The sequence below is a fragment of the Oxyura jamaicensis genome, chromosome 1 (assembly GCF_011077185.1).
Source record: "Oxyura jamaicensis isolate SHBP4307 breed ruddy duck chromosome 1, BPBGC_Ojam_1.0, whole genome shotgun sequence".
Lineage (NCBI taxonomy): Eukaryota > Metazoa > Chordata > Aves > Anseriformes > Anatidae > Oxyura > Oxyura jamaicensis.
This window is the reverse complement of record NC_048893.1, coordinates 42,131,123-42,156,736: the sequence shown is the minus strand read 5'-3', so window position 1 is coordinate 42,156,736 and position 25,614 is coordinate 42,131,123. Positions and strand designations below refer to the sequence as shown.

The window sequence follows — 25,614 nt, the reverse complement described above, 5'->3', positions numbered from 1 at the left end:
TAAATAGCTTGTACACAGGATCTAGATAGATACCTCTCAGGCAAAATATAAGTACAAAATACCAAAAAAGATAGCAGAAAAATTAGTAAAGAAATAAACAGAACAAACAGGAAATACCTGCAGCATAACTCTTAGCTTTAAGTTGTTAATAATGTTCTATTTAAACAGATCTTAATGCTTTTTGAGTTGTTCACTCATCTTTTTATAAGCCTTTGGAAATTAGTTTTATGGAGAAACAATGGCAGCTAAAACCCTTTTCCTACATAGACAGAAGCTATTTTCTTATAAATAAATAAATAAAAAATGCAATTCTACCAGATAATGCCAATCTCATAAAAATAGTACTGGAATTCAGCTAATTTGGCTGGATAATCTGCAGCCAATTTTGGCAGAAAAGAAATGCAACACCTGGCAGTCACAACTGATAAAATCTCCATTTTTGTACCACAAATTATGCAGTGGTATACACCTGGGCAATAACCCCCCCCAGAGTCTTAATCTTCATCACCTTTTAATGGATGTTCTGTCACACTTTGTTGTCCTTCCTTAAACATCACAAATTCACTTTACGCCCTGTTTAGTATGGCAAGGTCCTCTATGTTAGCTGTAGCTTTCTTAAACATGACTATTTGTACTTAGAACTGAGACATTACAGTATATTACTGCATGCTGCCAAGGTTTCAATCTTTGTAACACTTGTAGAGTAACTTTATTCTTGTCATAGCAGATTTTTTGCACTTCTAATTTCCTAACAAGCAACTTAAAATTCCATTTAAGCTCATGGATACTCATACCTCTGACCAAACATCATCATCTAATAAGAAGGTACTAAAGTGAAGAATGATTTACGATCTTGCCCCCGCACCTCCAACAAAAAAATAAGCAGTCATCTTCAGGTAGAAACACAGAACTTTGAATTCAGGTTCATGAAGTACAGATGAGAACAAATGGCCAACTATGCTGAGATGATCCACTCATTTATATTCAGTACTGTATCATTAGTATATGTCTGTGTTTATAATCTATTTTGTGACAGCAATGCATACTATTTATCTTACTTGATTCTTATAATAAATAAATAAAAAAAAGTCTAAGCTGAACTAGTTCTCTAGGCCTCTATAGTCCACAAAAAGAGTAAGAGGCAATTTTAGAGAGTAATTTATTTTTGGAGCTTCAAGTAGCGCAACAACAGACCCCAGCATTAAACCTACTCCAAAATAGCCCCTAGCGATCTTTGCAACACACTCTCTCAAAGGACCACTTCCCCCCCCGCCCCACCCCCCCCCCCAAAAAAAAAAAAAGCAGACCATGTGTCTGAGTGTATCATCCAAACACTTCCTGAACTCTGGTAGGCTTGGTGCCGTGACCACTTCCCTACATAGACTGTTCCAGTCCCTGACCACCCTCTTGGTGAAAAACCTTTTCTATATGTCCAGCCTGACCCACCCATGTGGCAGCTTTGTCATTCACTTGGGTCCTATAGCTGGTCACCAGAGAGAAGAGATCAACACCTGCCTCTCTGCTCCCCCTTGTGAGGAAGGTGAAGACCACAATGAGCTCTCCCTTCAGCCTCCTCTTCTCTATTTCAACTGCCTTTTCATCCTGGTTGGGCAGTCTGTAGCAGACTCCCATGACATCTGCCTTGTTGGCCCTCCCCGATTCTTACCCATAAACTCTCAACCCGATTGTCACCATCATTAAGCTCAAGACAGTCAAAACACTCCCTAACATACAGGGCTAGCCCACCACCTCTCTTTCTGATCCTATCCTTTCTGAAGAGCCTATTGCCACCCATTACAGCACTCCGGTTGTGCAAGTCATCCCACCATGTTTCTGTGATGGCAGCTATAGCTGTTTTCCTGCTGCACAATGGCTTCCAGATCCTCCTGTTTGTTTCCCATGCTGTATGCATTGGTGTAGATGCACTTCAGTTGGTTTAGTGATCCGATCACTTTTCTGGGGGGAGAAGCCCTAATTGCTACACAACCTTTTCTCAGGCACTTCCATGATTTCTAACCCATCAGTATCTCTTTTGTCTTTGCTGTCACATGGCTCTCTATCCCCTACCTGGTCTGGGATAGCAGATTGAAGGGCCATGCTAGCATACTGTCCTGCAATCACTGACATATCACCCCCTGGCTTATCTCTAGTGAGCCTGTTTTTATCCCTTTTCTCCTTCAAATCTAGTTTAAAGATCTCTCAGTGAATCCTGCTAACTCCTGTGCAAAACCCCTTTCCCCCTTTGAGACTGGTGAACCCCACTGTTGCCAGCAGGCCTGGTGTCATGTAAAATGACCCGTGATCAAAAAACAAAACACAACACCAGGCTTGGAGCCAGGGACTGATCTGCTGTCATTTCCTGCTTCTCCCTTCATCATTCCCTTCAACTAGAGAGATAGAGGACAAAGCTACTTGTGATCCTGATCCTTTAATGAGTTGTCCCAAAGCCCTGAAGTCTCTCTTGATTGCCCTTAGACTTCTTGTTGGAACTTCCAGGTTACTCTGGAGTATGTATTTTCATACGAGGTACAGATAAAATATACAAAACCTGAAAGCAAATGTGTAAGCAAGCAGCTTTTACATCAAAGAAGCACAGTGAAGATATTCGAAGATAATTAGAAGATAATGAGTGTGTCCCCAATTACTATCTTGCAAATGAATGCATATTCATTGAAAGCACAAGCCATTGCTGACAATAACAGCTAATAGCTAAGTGGGAGTAACAGAACAGATAAAAGTTTATGATAGAAGAAAGAAAAATATTCTATAAGTAAAAAACAAATTCTATTTTCTGAAAAGTTTTTTTAAGACTCATGTCTACACTCAGGACACTCCTGTTAAGCACTGCTAAATTTACATTGCATTGTATATCCTTTAACCAGGCATGCTAAACAAAAAAATTCAGCTTTGATTTAAAAATTAGATTTATGAATTTATTAACTTTATAAACCATTGAAAAACTCTGTTAAGTGTCCTTATTTTAAAAACAGGGCTAGCACTACCTCTAGATCTTAAAAGACTTGCCAGAAATTAAGTTAGTGTTTTATCCCCTGAGCCAAAAACAGAATTCCTCCTTTTGAATTCCCTGCTTTAATATTCAGGCCTGGATCTGCAGGGTCTAGAGCAATCCTATGTTGTGGGAAGGACAGGGACCAGCTCTTTGGACAACGTATGGTTCAAATCCATCAAAAAGAATACAAGTGCAAAGTGCCATAAGCCTAACAAAGTGTAAGAATATGAAATTATCTTCTCCTATCAAACAGTATAACAAGAGAGATAGCAATGGTTATAAAATGTCCTGCTGTGAACAATTTTTTAACAATCCACTTAAAACTTCACAGCATGTCAATGCACCTATTACTGCAATCATCTATCACTGTAACACATTTAATGGGGAAGAAGGATCTTAAAACCTCTCTAAGTAAACATGTCCTATGCTGTCATTCTGAAAACCTACACTCCTAGCATGAATTTCAGTTCAATCCAGATTTTAGACCCTATTCGAGTCCAGTGGACTGGATGTGAAGTATCCCCCTAATGCAGGGGACAGATCAAGGTCCCTAGTGGCCCTAGCACAACCTAAGTTGTTCAGCACAGCAAGTACCTTTTCATACTCCAAGCACAGAAGAAACCACATAGGCAAACCATTGCCCCAGAGCAGGAGCGTTCACATGAGTAATAAAGGTAGTCACATTATTATGGATTAAAAGATAATAAAAGTGTTTCTAACTCTCAGATGCATATACCTGTTTTTCCTGGCAAAGAATATCTCTGCATCACATTAAATAAGCTTCCCCCCTCCCCCCCATTTTTTCCCAGAAAAAACAGTGAGGAGGTTAATTTGCATTTCTTCACAGAAACTGGAAATAAAGAACTCTTAGTAATTCTTAACGCACCTGGAGACTGTAGACACTTAATATGTAATAAATAAATAAATAAAAATTTTGAGATCTTTTATTTTTTCTCCCTTGGTGTCTTTGTTCATTCTTCTCCCCTGAACTGATTTTACCTTGTTCATGACAATCCAAGCACTTGAGGTTTGGGTGACAGAGTCAGAAATGCAGAACATTAAGAGTAGCTCAGCTCCTTCTTCCAATGCAAGTGAAGGGGAGCTCCACAAAGACTCTTCATGAATTCAGCTCAAGACTCCAATAGGAATGGCCATACATAAACTACAGTAGCACAGAGTAGGGAGTAGCAGAGAGCACTGCATACTGTACTTCAATTGTCCTAGATTCTGAGTCTTAATCACATCTCCTCTAGCAGCACGTGCGAGACATGAATTATGTGAGAAAGCATTTCTTTCTAACAGCTTTGAATTTGCTACTTTAATTTCACATCCCCTTGTTCCTGTGTTATGTTTCTGTGTGAGACAGAAACTAGCAGTTACTAATTGACTTTATATCCATTATTTCTGAACAGATTTTAGGCAGACTTGTACTTCTTTCTAAAGCAAGCACATTAATATCTGCTATCAGATGAATATGCTTCAGTCTCCAGACATTCTCAGTATGAAATGGCAGAACATTCACAACTGACCTAAGGCAAAGAAAGCCAGTTACGCTATGGAACACAAGCTACAAATTTCTACTCGTATCTTAATCTAATCTGTAGTGTTATTGTCCCATTTCATGCACATCTCTCAGTTGTCAGTCATTTGGAAATCAGACAGTTCATAAGAATTAAGTCAATTAAAAGATGAAGTGTGACCCAAACAGGGGAAGAGTCAATGGGTCGATGTTACAGAGTTACCTTGTGAAGATGAGAACAGATTCCACAAGCCAACCAGAATACATCCAGGTCATGGAATTTGGGTGTTCGCTACTTTTCAAACACAACAGGCAGCAATGATTAGACGGCCTGCTTAGCAGCACTGTGAGTTATCAAAAAAAGAGGTCTGCTACAGATCCTGTAGCAATTTGTGGTTGAACAGGGCTTTTATCCTGTAGTAATACAAATTAAAAATCTATTTTGCTGTTTAGCATAAGTCATGTTTAAGACACAGGTGATGTTTTGAAAGCCAACAAATTTCAAGATTTGACTCTAAAGGATTTTGAAGCAGGCACACTATAACCTTTGGAAACACCACACATAATTTTTTGCAGTTGTCAGTGATGCCGCCAACATTAGTTTTTAACAGGGACATATTTAACTTATTTCAAAAGAAGAAAAATCTGTTTATTATTCAATTTACTCCTTTAAATCAAGTACTCCCTTGTATACTGGAAGCTGGCATTGCCTACCACCCCTGTACCTTATCAGCAGTAGTCTTTTTTTTTTTTTTTTTTTTTTTTTTTTTTTTTTTTAAATCAGATTTAAAAATAAATTGCCTTAACCTATTTCAGTTTTTAATAGAAGTTTTCAGGAATTAAATGTAAGATGGTGATACCCTCTTTCAGGGATGTATTCCTAGCCATTTGACTAAGAGTCTCTAGAGTAAATAGGAATCCATTTTACCCCAGGTGGGAGAAAGACATCCCACTTCACAGATTCTGCACCAAATAATGGAGAAGAAAGTGTCATAGATCGAGAGTATCAAGTAAAAGTAGGTCTTAGTCCAAACTGAAACAGAAAATTATCTTGACCTTGGAAGGAAAAGTCCACCCAAAAGCAAGAATTTTCCTAGAAAGGAAATTTTAATCATCTGCTGGATTCTATTTCTCAGAACTGCAGCTTAACCTATAAAATAACACTCACTGTAACTAGCTGGACATTAATATTGAAATCATTATAGGATAGCCAGTCTAATTTAAACACCTTTCCCACTTCAATAATATACACCTCAGTATCACATACAGCCAGGAACTTAGAGCCATGACTAGACATTACAGTAAGATAATCCTTATCTAACATGGAAACAAAGGCATGTAGAAGACTGTCAGCACTACACTAAGAAGACTTATAGCACTACACTGGGATTCAGAGAACAGTCACTGGACTTGCCTTTTTTACCCACAGGTGCAAAAGGCTTTGGATTTTGCATATAAGTGACTAAAGACAATCCACAAGAATACTAGATACTAAATGCCAAGGGCTTGCATAGCCCAAACCTGAATGAATTATGAGATGACTAAATCTGTGCACAAAAGGAGAAGCTCGTGAACTACGCACTGAGTAGGAATGATGAAATACCTCTTTACATCTGGGGCAACTGCTGTCAGCACAGTGACTCTAACTTGCCTGGAATTCTTTGGTCAGAAAATGCAACAACTTACAGAGCAGGTTAGCAGATTTTCTAGTCAATTATTACTCTAATTACACACTGACTCATTTTAGTCACTGCCTAAAAAAATGCTGAGGAATAGCAATTAAATTTTCTAGCATCTGTATCATTTTCTTGTCACTAAACATCTTAGAAGAACAGGGCACTAGGGTCCCAAATGAGCTTGTTCCCCATTTCATGGAAGGGAAATGATTGATGACAACACTCAAAATAGATGGAAGAAAGTAATGATGAACTTGTAATGAATACCTGAGGAATAAATCCAGCTTATTGATAAACAAAACTTCTCAGAGCAATTATGAGAGTGGAGGTCTAATTAAACTACATGGCTTTACATCTTCCTTTTCTGTTTGGAGAAGCGTGATAAAAGATGTTCATGACTGAATACTGTCTACAGTCTGACATGGCCCTTGCTTGATGCTGAGCAAATTACTCAGGTCCAAGACTGTATCTGGTCTGAAATCATGTATTTTTCTTTTTTAGAATATTTGGCATACAATGCTGAAACATGATTTGTAGAAGTACTAAACACTCACAGATGCATCAAGTCAGTGTGAGAGGCATTTTAACCATGAAATACTAACAAGGTATTTTAACCATATAATACTAAAAACTCGGAAATAGTGGTAGTTCGATGGCTCAGTCTCGGTATGCAAAATTAATAGAAGACTTTGACCTTAATCTTTCTGTGCCTCAGCTTCTCATCTGCAAAACACGGATAATACCACTCTCTCGTCTCACAAGGGATTTGTGAGGATGAACTCAGTCATGATTTTGAAGAATGAGGTAGCAGAGTGATAAATACTTTAAAAACAGCATGAAATAGCAACATATAACCATAAGCAGTAACTAAATTTTAGGGAGATAGATATTGACTGAGTAAATGAACACTGAAGATCCTGTGAACTCAGAGAAGTGGGAGGTCACGTGGGAAACAGTACGGGATCGTGTAATCCAAGTCTGCATTACAGGGTATGAGCACAGTGGAGTAAAATGAAGGTTAAGTAAGCAATCTTAACTCACTAATACTTAACCTTAGTCTTCTTTTTAATGAGCAATTAAAGAGTCATCTTTTTAATAGCTTGCCTTTCCTCCAAACTATCAATATAAATTCACAAGCAAATACACATACACCTAGACTATATTTGAATTCTGCTATACAGAGGTGGGCAAAGCCCCAGACATTGCTATTTTTAGCTCATCCAGTCTGCTTCTGTAAGAAACTGCTTCCAGTGTATCCTTAGTTCACCTTTTCAGAGCATACTGCTTTCCCAGGGCTGCCTTAGGGTCCTGTTGACGGATTGCTCTAATTGCAGTTGGTGAAGTAAAGAGGGCAGCTACTTCATGCTCTGCTAGCATGTGGAAATAGGCACCAGCATCTGGCATTCCCACAGGCTTCCCCTATGGAGAGAATAATTTAAAATGTCACAGGATAAAAATACTTCATAATTCCTTGACAGTCCAAGGCTTGAACATGTAATAGTAGCAGTAGCACAGCAACTGAAGTAATTTCAAGTAAGACTTTAAAGGATTTGTTAAAAATAATAATACAGCAAGCGTACTCACTTGCAGGAATAAATTTCACAAGCATTGGGCACAATCTCTTGAATGACCAAAGGACATGCTAGCTGCTACTGAGAAAAATAGGACAAATGGACAAGCAAATGAAAAGACAGCCTCAGACAGCTGTTATAACACTGCCGGCAGAGGGAGTCATGCCTACATCTGTCCTTACTGTGAAACAGGCTGTAAAACGTTCGAGTCCCACCGAACAAGAAGTCTGGATTCAGCCGCACTTCAGCCGCATACCCTAGGCACAGGGCTGCAGCTCATAACGCCAGATTTTTGTCACTTAGAATTTGTCTCTCATTTCTGGAAAAATTCCCACTCAGCTGCTTACAACTGGCTTATTGGCACCTTTGTGCTGCTACCGCACATGAAAACTGGGGAGAAGCCAATGACCCCTTTAACTGTGTTAGTGTGGTACCTGTTGGGTTTGTTTGTTTGTTTTTAGAAAACTAAACATTATCTTGAGCTACAGGGCATAGGCAGGAAAACTGTAAACAGAAGTAATTGGACATGACAAATTGTCCACCGGTAAATAACAATAATAAAAAATAATCAAAAATATTTTTCTGTGGTGCTGTAAATATGAAAAGCAGTCAGCACAGGATCACCTAACAACAACCTTTCTGTATGTGTTACTGGAATGAACGAATTGCTCCGTATGTATATCAAAATGATGAAAAGATGTTGTTAAAGTGGAATGATCTTTAGCTTTACAGGTATTGCTACATAACCTTTTCACTAGAAAGGCCAAGCTTGGAAGATGAACTTTGACAAAGCACACAAACAAGACAGGAGACACACTTTTCATAATGCAAAACACAGCTTTGTCAATGCATTGTGCAGGAAGCCATGAATAAAGAGAAAGTTTCACCACTGAAAATGTCACCAATTTTACAGCAGTTTACCAGTCACAAAACAAATTTATACCTCCACCAACTTTATGTAAATGCAAATTTGGAGCGTGTCCTTCCCGACAAGTGTCACCTATGTTCATGTATTTTATTACTTTCAAGAGCTGCAGACACAACTTTGAATTCTTTACCAGCCACAGGCAGTACAGTCTGGACATCTGCCAATAACGTTCAAGAAACTTTTATTTCTTTAGCTTTTTTCCTCTGAAGGAGCACATTTGCAATAAGACAAACACAATACAACAGATAGATTAATAGGTCCAGTGAAAAAAAAGTAACACACAAAACTCTAATTTCATTTGCAAATTTGCAAAAATGCAAATGGAACACAGGCATTTGAATACCTTGAAGAGTTTACTAAATCTCATATTTTTATTGCAGTAAGAAGGCACTAATAGTAAATGCCTTTAAAGAAACACACACAAATCAGGTTTGTTGCCCCATCCCAACACAGCAAGCTGCCCACTGGCTGTGATGCAGGCTCACAGGACTTCATCTCTTTCCAGCTGCAAGAGAAACAATGGCCAGCTGGCAATTTCCAGAGCACAGGATGCCCAACCAGGGACAGATACCTACTGCTGGCTTTTCAGCCCTATGGTGAGCTACTGCTGCTGAGAGCAGTGCTGCAGTGGAGGTTGGCCACAAAATGAAAAAAAAAGCAGGGCAAATCAGAAGGCACAACTGAAGAGGTTCTCTCTCTCGCTCTCTCTCTCTCTCTCTCTTTTTTTTTTTTTTTTTCTTTTTAATAAAGGATAGAAGATGTGATGAAAAGCAAATCAAGAGAGTATAAACAAAAGAAAGAGTTTGCAGCCAAAGAAGTAGGGAGGTGTATCACTAAGGCCAAAAACTTTATTTTTACTAATAGCCTGTCCTAGATTCCCAAAGAAGCATGCAAAAGGAGATTCCTGTACTGATTTTTTTTTTTGTTTGTTTCATATAACACATTGTTCCCAAAGAAAAACCTTTCATCAGATTTTCTGTCCTTAAGCCTTCTCCTCACACACATCTTCATCGTAACTTTCATGTATTCATCCAAGTGTTCATGATTATTCGTTGATGAACCTCTTTATTCAAGTTCATGTTATCTCCATATAATATTCACTATACCTGCAGATCTGCAATAATCTCCGAAGGAGTTAAACATTGCATCACTAACAGTAAAACAAATGGACTTCGAGCAAAAAATTCCAAATTTCCATAAACTTCTCAGTAACTAATTATGTAATTGAACTAGTACTGTTTGTAGTCATCTTGGACAGAAAAGAACAAACAAAAATCTAACTATGAGGCAATCTGAAATTGGTTACTCTGCCTATAATAATATAGCCTGCAATTTTTAAGCAAATTAAAATTTCCAGAGCCCCTAAAAATGCTGTGTCTGGCCCTGAGTACACCAAAGTTCCTCCTCTGGGCTTGGCTGCAAGTGCTCAAGGCCAGGTTTGCTATGGTGTGGCTGTGTAACCTGGGGCGAGAGAGCTGCAAAGAGCTGCGAGGAGCCTCCTTTGGCTCAGAGGTGATGTATGCTCAAGGCCTGTGCCCTTGGTGCCTGCCCAACCCGTGCTGCAGCCCTGCCTGGACCTTGACCTCCAGTGAGCTCCAGCTGGCCCAAACCCCAATCTCAGCTTTGGTTTGGAGAAGTGCAATTCTCAGATCTAGGAGAAAAACAAGTAAAATAACAAGAACTGTGGAAGTAAAGGAATAGAAAATTCCCATGACAGTCAATTGGAAATTGTTCCCAATAAGGCAAAACTTAAAATTTTCATTTAGGGAAAAAAAAAAATCTGGCCTAGCTGCAAAATATTTTTACTGATTCTGCAGAAAATGCTCTCCAGTGCCTTGGCAGATGTTCACAGTTTAGCAAATGCATAAACAAAAACTGACATAGGCAAAACAAATCTGAGACAGAGCAAATTAATTTCAGATCACAAAAAAACTACAAATAAAATTATCAAAGTGTTTTCTCATTTATCATACAAAAAATTGTAAAGAGTACTGCAAGATGCCATGAGAGGCTTATTATCACATGCAGTTTTGATTTTTTAAAAGTCACTGCTATAAAAAGTACAGCACAAGGTAATTGAATTCAAAATATGCTGTCAGGTTGCTGAGTCAGGTGGGGAACATTAGCAAATGAGATGACTCCACTGCATTTCTGCAGGGATCAGCTCAAGACCTGGTGCAATATTTGCATCAATACTGCAGATGAAAACTTATTAAAAAATCACTGTCAATAGTATCCATGGTTGACAGGAACTGAGATGGTGGTGATCAAGAACAAAGCAGTCAGGAAAAGAGTGATCTGCATCACCCAATTTTAAAAAAGAGACATAGGAGCAGACACTTCTTGAATCAGATAGGGGGATTCAGGTAGAAAAGACTTTCTTTTAATAACCTACCAAGAGACTCAGAATGACAGACAGATAGGAATGTCTTTCTCTCTGGAAGTACCTAGACTGAACATGTAATTTATCAAATGTCTACCAACTGAGCAGACATCCTCAGGCATAAAGTATTGATGGATAATGCATGATTATGAAAGAAAATTCATAGGCAGCAAGGATGATCAAGGGGATTGAAAAGTTCTCCTGTGGAGAAAGTCAGAAGCCATTGGGATGGATTACTTGAGAAAAAAGACTTGTTAGAAAAGCTATAAAATAACCAACTACACATCAGTAACAGCTCAGCAATTCCCTTTCTGCCTGACTCCTAACAACATGGGGCTATTCAATTAAAGATAAACTTCAACTCGTGATGAGGAAATTCTCTCTGCATAGTGAATATTATACGTGGAGCACAGTGCCTCTAAAATCTGCTGACACAAAAGAGGTATCAGGATTCAGAAGAAAATATCCATAGAGGTATTCCTCCTTCTGCTGCCAGCCCTGCTGCCAACCCCTCACTATGGACTTGAGATAACATGTCCTACTGAATTCATTCCGCAAATATGACCAATATGGGCAATGGCAGAAGTGGCAAACTCCAGGGACAGTGCTTTCTTCCGAAGCTGATAATGGCTTACAAGAACTGTAGCAAGGCTGGATGCCCCTAAGTAGCTAAGAAATGTGGCAAAGCAGAGTAACTGTAAACCTGGACTCTTCTGTTGCTGCTGCTGCTCTGTAGGCAGTAGGTTTGTTGCAAGAGCAGTGACTGGAAGGACCCCTGTGGGAGCTGTGGGGAAGGCTTCCCAAGCATAGAAATGTCTTGCTACAGCTCTGTGTGGGACTAAAGCTCCTTCTCTGTCCTGCATCAATGAAATAAAGTCCTCAAGGCACAGCTTCTTGGCAGGTATTGGCATCGTCCTCTTCCTTTCCCTAGCTCTCATTCCATGTCCTGAGCATTGCACTAACAACAATGCTGCCTTCTACCTGGCATTTCAGAACACAAGAAGAAACTAGACTTTCTCTTCCTGCTGCCCTTTTGCTTGGGATCCAGTCCTCACAGACAACCCAGAGTGGGCTTTGAGACTTCAGGTAGCTTATTTATATCTGAAGTCTGTCATTCCTTAGAGAAAAATAATCCAGGACAGATAATAAACATACTTGCTGTATTAAAAGAAATTAATTACTGTTCTCACATTCCTGACAATGGTTTGGTACCAAGTAAAAACTGAAAGCATGTAGTTTCCATAGCAATTATTAAAATGACAAATTGTCAAATGACAAGACATCATTTAAAAACAAAAAAAATAACTCTAAGAAGTGTGGCTAAGAATTCAGTCCCGTCTATATTTACCTGTGGGCAAATGTGATGAGGTCTTCTTTCCTCTTACCTGAAGAACATTGCTGATACTCCCTAACCAAAACTTGGCATTAGGCTACCTTCAGGAAAAACTTTGACTACAAATTTATGAATATTCACTGTTAAGGGAATCTTCTGACCAGAGGAAAAATTACATGCTATTCCCTTTCATAAACATCATTTTTTTCCCTATGTGTACAGAATTCTTTTCTTCCCATTTTTAGTCCTCAAAAAGAAGTCACTGATGTCATGAACATTGTCCGAAAGCTCCATTGCTGGCATCTTAGAGACAGAAAGATGGGAAGTGTACTATTACTGTTTAATAATCTCACTAAGAGCAAAATCACAAACCAGGCATATAGGTCAACCAGATGCTAACTCTGCTTCTTCTTTAATATTTATTGTTGAAGAAATATGATTTTTACATGTTTTCCAAAAACAACACATTTTAAATTCAGAGGTTCTTTTATAATTACAGGAACCATCCTGATCCTCATGCATTCACACAGGAATAAAGCCCCTCTGTAAGACAATCATGTCATAGTCTACTGAAGGAACACATTCTTTCCTCATATTTTTTTCTTGTGTTACTCCATACCTTCTAGAATGAAAACATCTTCAGTGCAGTATTCATTTTAGTGATTCTCTTCTGACAAATGCATGCAACAATTTTAACATTTTCAGTGGTGAAGAATAGATACTATAAAACTACCCAAGTCTTTTTCTTAGGTCTAGGAAAATGTCATTTACCCATACCACTTTCCTTTTCTACTTAACTAGAGCAGTGGTGATGAGTTAACCCCTCTGGAATAAAGAACCCAATTAACATCTATTATGTGCTTAAACATTAATTAGAATATAATAATTTAATACTCAATCTAATAAGATATTTGATTCTATGAATGTGTACTTCTGCTATCGGCTGAAGTTTTTTGCTCAGTGTTATTCAGAATATCAGAAAAGTCAGTCCTGGTGGTCCCCAGCCTTAAAATTCTACCAGTCCACTGTGAAACCATTTTTTTTTTTTTTTTTTCCCATACTAGAAAATGGAACTATTTTATAAAAGAGTTAAACTTGAAAAGGAGTAACAACCATTTCTTTTTTCTTTACTCTATTTTCTTTGTTTTTCTAACGAAATACATTTATTACTGGAATTCTCTGTTTAATTCATTGTAGAGATCCTTAAGCCACTGAAGCCCCCAAAACTGTATACCAGAACTACACTGAGCACCTGGAAATGAAATAAAGATGAAGATGGGTTTGGAAGGTATGCAACATTAGGTAAATTGTCCAAATCACAAAATCAACATAGAAAAGTGCTTAATTTCTTTCTTTTCCAAACTTCAGCTGAGATCACACATTTAGTGTCAATACACTCCAAATAGGTATATTATGTGTTTACTGCCTCCAAAATTTCTTAATTAAACAGCAAAGGAGCCTGAGTCACCATCCCTGGGGGTGTTCAAGGAAAGGTTGGATGTGGTGCTTAGGGACATCGTTTAGTGGGTGTTATTGGTGGCAGGGGGATGGTTGGACCAGATGATCTTGAAGGTCTTTTCCAACCCTAATGATTCCATGACTCTATGACTCTATTATTCATAAACTAGAATTCTAAAAAGAAAATTAAAAAAAAATATATTGACTAGTGGATGGAACAGATGAATAAATCAACGGAAAGACACTGAATTTCCAAAGATTTTACAGAGCTTTTACATAGCATACAGGTGTAACAGCAAAGATCATTACCACCTAAAAGGAGAAGGACAAATGGAATGTTGTGGGACATTGTGTGCAAAACACGGACTGTTTTTCTTCATCTCTCCACCTCAGAAAAACACAGGTGAAAACAAATGGATACTGAATATATCTGTATGCAAAATTTTAACTTTACTTATTTTTTCAGAGCCAAAACTTGCTCACAGTCATCTCTTCTGTCACCCCATGATGCTAAAACGAGTGTCCAGACTGGCTAAAACGAGTGTCCAGACTGTTTGTCGTCTTCACAGGAAAATAATGCATTCACTTCAAGCTTTCATGCTGAATGCTGACACATTAAGCAAGTCAGTAAACTTCATCTTTCCCGAAGGGAAATTGGGTTTGAAATAAAGAATAACCATTTGTTTAAGTTTACTCCAGCTGCTGCAGACATTGGCTAGGAATATTAAAGTGTGTGAAATTCTCTAGGACTTAGCTGTTTAGGAAAACAAACCAAACCAAACCAAAACAAAACTTATTGTTATCACTCTGTGTACTGTAATATTTAATAAAAAAATACTTGTTTTGCACGCCTGCTTTCCTGAGAGATTATTGAAAAATCAATTCAAGGCCTAGACACTAAAAAACAAAGTTATTTGCCTCAGACCTTACAGATCACAACATGTGGAAGAAAAACATCCTAACAAAAGATCACTTTCTGTTTTATACAACAGCTTAACACTTTACCTAGAGTCTTTCAGTGAAGAGAATAAATCAGTAAAACCATGAAGACAAGACGAAATTCCATACTACATTTTTAAGACCTCAAAGTTTTCTATGCTTTTAAACATTGCATTTTGTTTATTTTTCCACATTTTTCCATTACAAAAATGATAAACAAAAGCACAAAGCAACATACACAGGTGTCAGCTGGGCACAAACTGCTGTTCTTTGAGAGATTACCAATTTCTTCTTACTACACACGCAGTCAAATATAAACTTAGTATCATGTGAAATAGTAACATGAAACATGAATGTGAGCACATATGGTGTCACAGACATGGTTCACATAGCAGATAGTGAGGTGAATTAGAGCAGATTAGTAGATCAAACCATTTAATGCCAATGCTCTTTACATCTTCCATTAGATGTTACTTGAAGGTTATTTTAGACTAGATTTAGCCTTGCTCACTGGACCAAAAATGCAGTTCAAAACATTCTGATGGAGAGCTATCCTACAGATCTTTGCTCCATTGGATGAAAGTTCTTCTAGGAAGTGTCAAGCTGTCCCTTTCATCTGTCTCTTGCAGATGACAGTAGCATGTCATTTCACACACCACCAGTAGGCACCGCCAGGAAGTTTCTGTATCCGCTGTTTTCAGTAACCGGTCACAGAACTAAAGCATATGCCACCGCTCTCTTGCCAAGAAGGCACAGAATCATTCATGATGTTCTCAGTGCCAATGAGCACCAGGAGAAGATGCTGCATAACCATGACTTTCTCACCACTGCTTTCCTGAACGTGAGGATTATTGACCTGCTTCAAGAGGCATCTTCTTGTAAGAATGTGGCTTGTAAGTCAAATTTGAGAGTCAAGTATACTTCTCTCTAACTTCCAAAACAGGATGCAGCAAGCTATAGTCTGTTCAGTACTGTTTGATGCACTGGTACCTGAAGAATTTTGGAGGCAACTTCACCTTACTTCAGTTGTCCAAGTGTCTTCCATATCACCAGGATTCAGAAACACATTTCCTCAAAATCCAGACAATATCCCAGCACCAGCTACCCACCAGCAGCAGTGCATTAATTCATAACAGTGAAGCACATTTCAAACAACACCAACTTAACTGGTTATGCAGACATCAAAAGATTATTTTGATAATACTTCTCCCTGGAAACAGTAACAATATATTTCTGTTCAAGTACGACCATCTTCACTTTTATGGTATAATAGCAGGAGGATGGAGAAAACGTAGTCAGAAGATCCATTTTCCTCGTGCAAAACTTCTGCACCTATGATGATCTTTAAAAAATACATTTCCACTGTGTCACACTGATTGTCCTGCTCCAGAAACAATGGGTACAGATGATGCTATAACAACTGTTATATTTACGTCATGCTTGTCTCACACGTTTTTTCATGCTGTCAGTATCTAGTACGTTCACTGTACTTTTACAGTTCTTGTATACTTTGCTTTGAGCTACCATTGGATTTCCCCTAATGGTTCAAACATTTCTAACTACCAGTACAAATCAGCAGAGGTGATCAGCATATCATGATAGCAGAGCTATTTTGTGGTTTAATCTGGCAGGAGCGCAACACCACACAGCCATTCACTCACTCCCCATTCCCCACAAGTGCAATGCAGGAGAAAATTGAAAAGTGCAAGAACTCATGGGATAAGGACAGTTTGAGACAAAAGAAAAAAAAAATTAAAAACAAACAAACAAACAAAAAAAGAATAAACAAAGCAAGTGATGCACAATGCAATTGCTTACCACCTGCTGAGCAATGCCCAGTCAGTCCCCAAGCAGCACTCCTCCCCTGGAATAATGTAATAGAAGGGGAATTATAAACTCTGAAGAGATACACACTATATAAGTATATGGCAATAATGTGTATATATATGGCATGAAGAATGGACAGGCATAAACTGCATCATCAGGATCATCAACTGGAGGAGATACCGCCTTTTAAAGCTGACCTTTAGAATGGACCATCATTCTGACAGTTTTCAGCAGTGTCATCTATGAGGCCAAACAACTGATCATTACCCCTCATTTCCACCCTTCAGACTTGACTGACCTTGAGTTACCTAAGGAAGAAAATGACAACTATGAAAATGTAACTTTTAAGAAAGAGACAAAACACTCTTGCTACAAGTGTTGTGTCGGACATTCAGTTTCACAGAAAACATCTTTTGGGAAGGACCTCAGCTGCTGAAAAAGAAGTGCTACAGCAAAAGACCCTGATGGCCCTGTGTATTTAAATTGTGTGCAAGTCCCTGCATGCATTCTATTATATCAATTCCTTATTATATTCCTATTATATTTATCTTTTGCTCTCCCTTTGTATCATTAACCACTGCACTTTCAGGAACATGTCAACGGAGAGCAGGACATGCCTTTATTATACTCTTTCACACAGCTATGGAGGCACAGTCTCCTCTCTTATAAAAGTAACAATAGTGAAGACCATGCCAGAAAGTGCTAATTTACAGTCCAGACTCTGTGCTGTAGCTCCAGCTCAGGCACCATCTTCTGCATTGATGCTGATCCAAGAATCAGCCCTGGAATCTGTAGTACTCAGCTTTACTCTCCACTGCAGTCATCAGACAGGAGGGCAGACTTCTCTGTGTGCTACTCAGGCTGCCCATGAAGTTGTTGGAAGTGGCTCACAAACTAGATTTGTACTATGAGCCAGTAATGGAAGAGGCCAGGTTTGATGAACTCTATTAAACTACTTTAATTTTGAAACAACCTGAGAAGAAAAATTTGAAAGAAAAAATAATACCCTAATTCAATATTGCACTTATTGCAAAAATGTCAGAGTTGGTAGTACACATTTACCTCATACAAAACTGTAGGATTCTTATGAAGGAGAGGCCCATAGCAAATGTAGGAATGGCCAACTACCCAGCCTAAATCAGAAGCTGCCCACCACACCTAAAATGAAATAAAAAAAATGAGAATATTGTTGTGTGTGCTTTTTTTTTAAGACAAGTTTCAAAAAATTATGTGACATTTAAAAAGAATTACCTCACCAGGCTTGAGTCTATAAACAGCTGACATTGTCCAGTTCAGTGTTACTGTATAGCCACCTGTTGGTCTGATAACACCCTAAATAGGAAAATTTAAATGTTTAAGATCATTTAAAGGATGCAATAACATGCCTGTCTTCAATGAAATTTTGAATTTTTAGCAGTAACAGACTTAAAAGTTATCCAATTCCAATGCTCCTCACTTAATAAAAGGATCCTTTCTTACAAGTATATGCTTCTGCTAATGTTCTGACTGAAGAAATAATTTTGAAAAGAAAAAAAAAAAAAGAAAAACCCAAGTCCTATGACAACAGTTTTCAGAAGACAACTAACAAAGACTGAAGTTGTCTCATTCAAAAGAGATAAAAATATTTAGTCAACATACTAAATATAAGAGATCAAATATATAAGAGATCAAAAATATAAGAGATCAAATCTTTACCTCATTTTATCCATCTAAATGTTAGTCATATTTTACACTTATTGTCTAGTCTCCCTGAATCCTGGTATCAACAGAGAAAAAGGGGCAACAGTGGATTAGCCAATACATTAAATAACTGGGGTGAATTACTCTTTCTTGTCCAAGAACCTGGGCACCACCGAGACACATTAGCTCATTAAAATGGAGATTGCCACAACAGAGAAAGGCTAACTAATGCTTTGTGAATATCAAAAAACTGTTTGCCTTTGTTAAGTCTCAGTCTGTAACTTAGTTTCTGCTCTGAGATCAACAGAAGTTTTGTTATGAATGTATTACAACTGAACAATTTTACTTGCATGATCACTTAGATTTAAGTCATATCAGTGTGATACTGGCTCCAGATTTGTGATAGTGAGATCACTGCTGGTAAACTACATTCAGATTGAACTATTCTTCATAAAAGAGTTGTAAGAACCAAGCAAACACAAGGAGTTTGCTTTTAAATTAAGATCTTTTGGAAACAGACCATTAAGACTAATTGCTGCTTGAAAGCAAACATTTCCAAAGAATGCTCTATGTTGATTTTCAGCCTTACTCAATCTTAACTTTCATCTTCATGGGATTTATAGTCTTAGAACTGTTCAGCAATGCAAGCCTTTAGAAGATGCCTAATTCCACTTAATCTGTAATGTCATCCATTACATCTAATCTATGAGAAGATTAGCTAATATGTAAATAACAAATAAGCAAAGACTGTTCAGCTATAAATGTTATTGTAGATGTGATATATTAACTAATCTTGCCATTAAAGGACTATCCTATGTTTATCTCAAACAGTTAAAGTACAGAAGATACTAATGGTCGGAAGACATTCTGCTATCCACACAAGTTTTTATTGTATGAATATTTGGGGTTAAATGAAGTATATTTTTATATTACTACTATTTAAATAAACAAACACAATTTACTCCTGGGCTTTGAAGTAGAAAAATATGAATAAATGAGATTAAAGCATTTCTAGCAATACTAATCATTTATAGCAGTGAGCTCCAGTAAACATTTTCAACCTTTTTAATTAAATATTTTCCTCAAGTGGAACTACAGATAGGTTACAGACAGTTAGGCTACAGATAGTCCTTTACCTTGGGCAAGCCTGTTGTTCCAGAAATATACAGAATATAAAGCAGCTGGTCTGAAGGAACAGAGACACACTTATAACATTGTGCTTTTGAAAGCTCTTCTTCCCAGTCAAGATCACTACCTGGGGCAAGAGGAACATGTCCCTGCCCATTGAAAAACAGAAAAAAAATGAAAGAAAAACAGATGGAATAAAATGTAAATGGGTCAAAAAACATACTATTCAATTTTCTGTACAGTAGCATCAGTTCTATTTACCATGTAAATATGATGCATTTAAGTTTTCCCCATAAAATACAAAACCAAACTAGAACACATTCATAAAAATTTTTTACTTGTAGAAGACAGAAGAAACACGGACTACATATATATCTGAAAGTTAACAGTAAGGCACTGCAACTGTACACTCACCAAGTTAGGTCGCCTGTAAATAAGAACTGTTTCAGGTTTGTTCTGTACTCTTGCAAGTGCAACTTCTAGGAGTTATATGTATTCCACTTTCCTTTTTGGTTCAACTCCAAAACTTGCTGTTACAATAAATTTGGTCTAAAATGAAGAAGTCAGACTGTTAATATATATATAGTTGCAATATATTTTTATAAAGTTTATGTAACCTAATAACATGTTTTCCATGCAATTATTTGGTTAATGAAACTCAATATAGAAAATCTATCTTCGTGTAATTAGAACCAGGGGTTAGATCAGTTTTCCAAGGAAACAAAGCTTGTGTTATCTTGCTGTCCATGGATCTCTTTTTTGTTATGCAGCACTCTGACACTTCACAATTTTAAACCAAGCTTGAGCAACAATATTAAGATCTTGCAAATTGCACAAAATTTACTGATCAGACAGAAAACTCCATCTCCATGTAGCCCTCCACTAAGGAAAAGCTCTACAGCGATGTCAACAATCATCCATCCTAGTTAGCCTGCTTCCTAATTATCTGTCTGAACCCAACTACCCAACTAGCTATAGCACTTGGGTGGCTCTTTCTCAGCCTGCAATTAAATGACATGGGAGAGTAAGAGGGGGAAAGAGGAAAAAGAAAACAAACAAGAGATGACAAGAAACTAGAAATACCAGAAAAGAGCTAAAGTCATAAAGCACATGAGGGAATTTAAGCTAGAGTTTTTCAAGTGATGGCTGCAGGATTCAGGATACAAATCCCATTTAAATCAAATTTCTGTAGTTCTGCTTTGTTGTTGGCTTTTATTTTTTTTTAATTTTATTTATTTATTTAGAATAATTTATATTTCCAGATGTGGATTTAGAAGATTTCCAGCTTTTCCATTACATTTTTCATTAAATCAATCTCAGTAAGATGCTGATGTATGATTTCCTAAGGCAAAAAAAGTCACTTCACTGCATACAAACAATTTTGATTTAAGTCCCAAGATCAGTATTTTCATTTCTTGTATTTCAGGAGATAAAAATCATCAAAGTAACTATATGTTAGAACACCTTTTAATTATAGAAGAATGAGCCTTCAATCTCCTTGCTTTTGGAGTTTTAGAAGTATATTTATCTTGTGTACCTCAGTCTGACTCAGTTAGTTTAGTAAATGTATGCATTAGCATAAATCTCATTAGGTAGGCACAAACCACAACACCACAGTTAAGGTTGCATTAAGCTTTACACAAAAAGCACATGCCTCACTAAAATCAAGGTAAAAAACACCCATAGACTTTCCCACCTTTCCTGCATCTACTAAGCAGGTCACCTTATCTTAGAAGGAGACCAAGTTAGTCAGGCAGGACCTGCCCTTCATAAACCCATGCTGGCTGCTTCTGATCACTCTATGGTCCCGTATGTGCGCATTATGACGAGAAGTAAGTGTAACCGTTTATAGCCACATCTGTGCACAGGAACTATGTCTTATTCAGAATAAACTATTACAAAATATTAACTCATTTTTTCAAGGATGCCTTATTAAAATCCCTGACTGTGTCAATTGTAAATAAGTGAGGAATACAGTATTTCTGACCTCAATGGAAGATAATAAAAGATAGCTTTGAATAACTTGGGTGTCCCTTGTATTTTGCATTTCAAAGAACTGTTGTTCATGTGCAAATCATAATTATGCTTTAGCCTGAAGAGCTTTCAAAAATCATGTCTGAAAAACTCTATTACTCATATTTATTTTGCAGGGTTTGGACTTAAAGTCTAAAAAGCCCTCTGGAATTGCTATATAATTATCGTGATTCAAAAAAAAAATCTGTTTGTAAAAGGCACAGCAACTACCTTATTAAATAAACATAGAAGCACTGTTCTTAAAACATCCTTCTCAGCTTTTCTAGTTTATTAAGATAAAGTGTTTAAACAAATGTCATGTTAATTTCTCAAAATATAATTAATGTTCTTCAAAATATCTACTGTTTTGATATTGAAAACTACATATTCTCAAATTCAGATGAAATAAAAGATGAGAAGAAATGCCTCTTCTCATGCACTGTATCACTTCATCACAATTCACCATAGAAGGTCTATAACATTGCCAATACCTGACAAGAGTAGAAATTATCAGCTGCAGGACTTTGCATCATTCCCAGTCCTATTTAAAATTCAAGTTAAATTAAGGCAAGCTGTTAAAGTATATGTAGCTTTTCATAGTCACTAGAAAATGTCTGTTATTTAGCTCTTCTGACAAAACTTGAAGTTTGACCTTCCAAAAAAGCACCTCAAAGCCAGCTTTCCATTTCATGTCTTTAACTCCTTCTAGCTAATCTTTCCAAAATTAGGCCCTGTACTGTGGTACCTAATTCATACAAAAGCCTAATACAAATACTGAGGAGTTTTGAGACTGCTTCAATTAATATCTGAGTTCAGGAGAACAATTTCTATTTCAGCTACTTATATTCATATCATAAAGATAATCCAGTAGTGTGCGATTCACTTATCAAGAAAGTTTTACAGTATTGCATAACTGGGGAAAAGCTTGAAATTTAGATTGATAATGTGCCTCCCCTCTTTTTTTACGCTTTCATTATACATCAGATGGATTAAAAAATAAAACAAAATATTTAGCTCTGCCTTTTGAAGGAGTGCTGTCTCTTTTTGTCCCTCAGAGAAACTCTACGGAGATTAAATAGCAATTGCAAAATAGTCTAAAAGTACACATGCTAGGTGATTCATATTGTAACAACCTTCATTTTAAAAGTTTATTTTTTTCTAATCAAAATCTAACTTTTCTCCTAATCAAAAACTTCTATGAGTTAAAATCGATTTTTACAGCTTGTTGAAAAAGTCAGGGAGCAGGAAGAAAGACATGGAAAAACTGGACATGCCATTAGTCTCCTTCCAGCTACTTCTCATAAATCCAGCAAAGCACTTCAGCTCTTCTATTAACTTCTGCTTTGTTAAGACACCAAACAGGGGTGGCAGGAAAGGGGAAATGCATTCAGCTTTTTAAAATAAGTGCTTTCAAATTACAGATATTCATAAAATTCAAACTTTAGGGATCTGAAAAGCACTTCTGCACAAAAAAATCTCAGCAAAAGTTCCACAAATCCTGCAGACTTTACCCTGTATAACATTTCTTCTAAGCTAAGGATTCTAAGTCTAGCCAACATGATTCAGTGGTTACGGCTACTGCAGAGGGTCTGAATGATCCAAGTGACTGATCAAGATGTCAAAGAGTTTTGTTCATTGGTAGAAAACAAGAACAGAACCTTCCAGTACAAACACTATATACATATACATGCACAAGTTATTAATATGCCAATAAAAGCTACTAAGCAGGTTATTAAAGTATTATATGCGTTTTCACTTGAAAAGACTTATTTAATGCTTTATAAACATGTTTAACTTGCACCTAACTCGGAAGTCTTTAAAGCATTCACCTCTATTACCTGTGTTCTCTACAGATCCATTAACTTAAGACAATTAGCTCATTGGCTGCCTTGATTCTTGTACAAATTAGATGCAGTAGATATGGCTGAAAAACTTACTACTTAACATGTACAAGTATCATGTCAATCAATGAAGTCACTGAGGGTTGGCATGATGTAGACTGTTGACACTTGAGAAAAATTCTGGGTGAGAAGCCAAAACTTTAAGGTGATGCTTAGTAGAAAATGACTGACAAAAAAGGAGAAGAAAGTCTAAACAGACAACAGTATGTTAAATAATCAGGATTTTTTAAGAAATAAAAAACTGTACTTTAATGGCTGCTATAAAAATATTACCCTTAGCATACAAGTAGTAAGTATTTTGTTCACATTTCAATGTTAGGTGTTACAAGCAAATTGAGACCATGTGCCACACAAAAGGAATTTTTGTTATCCTTTCAGGGGAAAAAAATGTTTTTGACATTGGTTTGCATAAATAACTAGTGCAATGGCATTTGTTGTTCTAAATATGTATTACCTTTTTATGACCAATGCGAACAGTGAGCTCTTTAGATGCAAATCCACCAAAAATCAGGCTATAGATGGCTCCTATTCTTGCACAAGCCAGCATACAGTATACTCTGTGGAATCATGGGCATGTAGATGACAACACGATCTCCTTTCTTCACACTATGTATGACTATGACATCAGCTAACTTGGACACCTGTACTGGCAAAAGATTTACAACATATTAAAAGCTTATCCAGATCTGTTGTTGCCCCATGAAAAACAACCTTCACCCAATCCATAGATGCAGGACATCAAGGAAACAAGCCAGTAAGATAAATAAAGTTGATGAACAATGCAATCAAGGTTCAATAAATTTAGGACAATTTATACTTTTTAAAACACTGTAATACATCTTTTTATATAAAATGAAAGAAGATTGACATGAATTATTATTATAATAATATTATAATAAAAATCAATAGCAAGGTTTTGTAAATTTTAAATGCCACAAATTATTTTAGCCAGCTTACTTAAATTTCTCAATTTTATTTTTTTTAAAATATGCATAAGCAAGGCAATTCATAACACAATTTCTGTTCTACCTACATTTGAAACACAAATCAATGTGAAGTAAGTTTTCCAATTTTCTCCAGTGCAGTGCTGTAAATTTCCCAGAACTTATGACAAGAAGTCTTATACCCTGAGCCAAATGCAGGTATAAATTCAAAGAAACACAATGAGATTTAGGAAAACATTTTTCCTCTCATTTTCAAATTTCTAGTATGTAAAAGCCTGAAGATAGACTGTGTATTGGAGCAAAGAACTGGCAAACAAATCCAGAGGCTCAGAAGCAATGTCAGTCATCCATATCACTGTGAGGTAAATATTCATTACCTCAAGAGTGTATAGTCAATACTACTTTTGTGATAATGTACTATTTCATTAGTACCAGGACGGTGCCTAGTAAGTTCTTTTAGAAAGTGAGCTGGGAAGCCGGTGACAAGCGCAGTGCACTTGTAGCAGCATGGAATATGGCATCTTCTGAAGGAAAATCGAATTACTAATTCCCCAAGAGCAAACAAATTAATTTACCTGTCAGAGGTTTCTGGAGTTCAAGAGGCTGACAGTTGTGTGACACTCAGATAATATCTAAACCTGCCAACCTCATTTAATTTTATTAATAAACATCAGAGTTTAGAGAGGCAACCTGCTCTAGGAGGCCTGCTTAATCAGGGAAGTTGGATGAGATGACCTCCAGAGGTCCCTTCCAACCTCAGGCATTCCATGATTCTGTGAGTATAAGTAAAGAAGTACAATTGCATGTAGCTGTGTACAAAACACTGGCTAATAGGTTAACAGGAAAAACTGTAGACTGAGAAGACACAGAATAGACTAAAAAGCTACTACAAAACGGGACAGAAGTAGAAACATCCCAGGAAGTCACAAGCTGGAGAATTCCACAAGCAGGGTTACAGAGTCCAACCAGAAGTAGCAAGAGCTGGTGCTTTCTTTGCACAGTCCTACACTAATGATAAGACTAAAATGTTAAATTCTCTGGGAAGTTCTTGGGATAGCTAAATTCACATATAAATCTAAGTTCAAAGTAAAGGAGTTGCTCTGTTTTGCAGAACTCTTCTTATCCACACTAGTAAAACACCTTTCTTTGATAGGTTGCCATTCACTAGAAAATACCACAGCAAGTAATAGAAATTTTGAGATTCTGATTTCTTTCACTATCAATGCTATGTGAATCTACTCATATATTATTATGTCACACCTTACCTACACTGTGTTATTCCTCATTTATTCATTATATCACAT

General features: G+C 37.1%; 1 protein-coding gene across 1 annotated transcript in view; it reads right to left on the bottom strand.

Annotated features, from left to right (window-relative positions):
* LOC118158169 (acyl-CoA synthetase short-chain family member 3, mitochondrial-like) overlaps positions 1–23,913 on the bottom strand; it is a 53,666-nt gene extending 29,753 nt beyond the window's left edge. The window contains 6 exon segments of the mRNA XM_035312784.1: positions 7,473–7,624; positions 17,707–17,802; positions 17,896–17,976; positions 19,461–19,601; positions 19,867–20,001; positions 23,821–23,913. Of these exon segments, the coding sequence (XP_035168675.1) occupies positions 7,473–7,624; positions 17,707–17,802; positions 17,896–17,976; positions 19,461–19,601; positions 19,867–20,001; positions 23,821–23,913 (698 nt within the window).
* Positions 23,914–25,614: the final 1,701 nt, after the last annotated feature.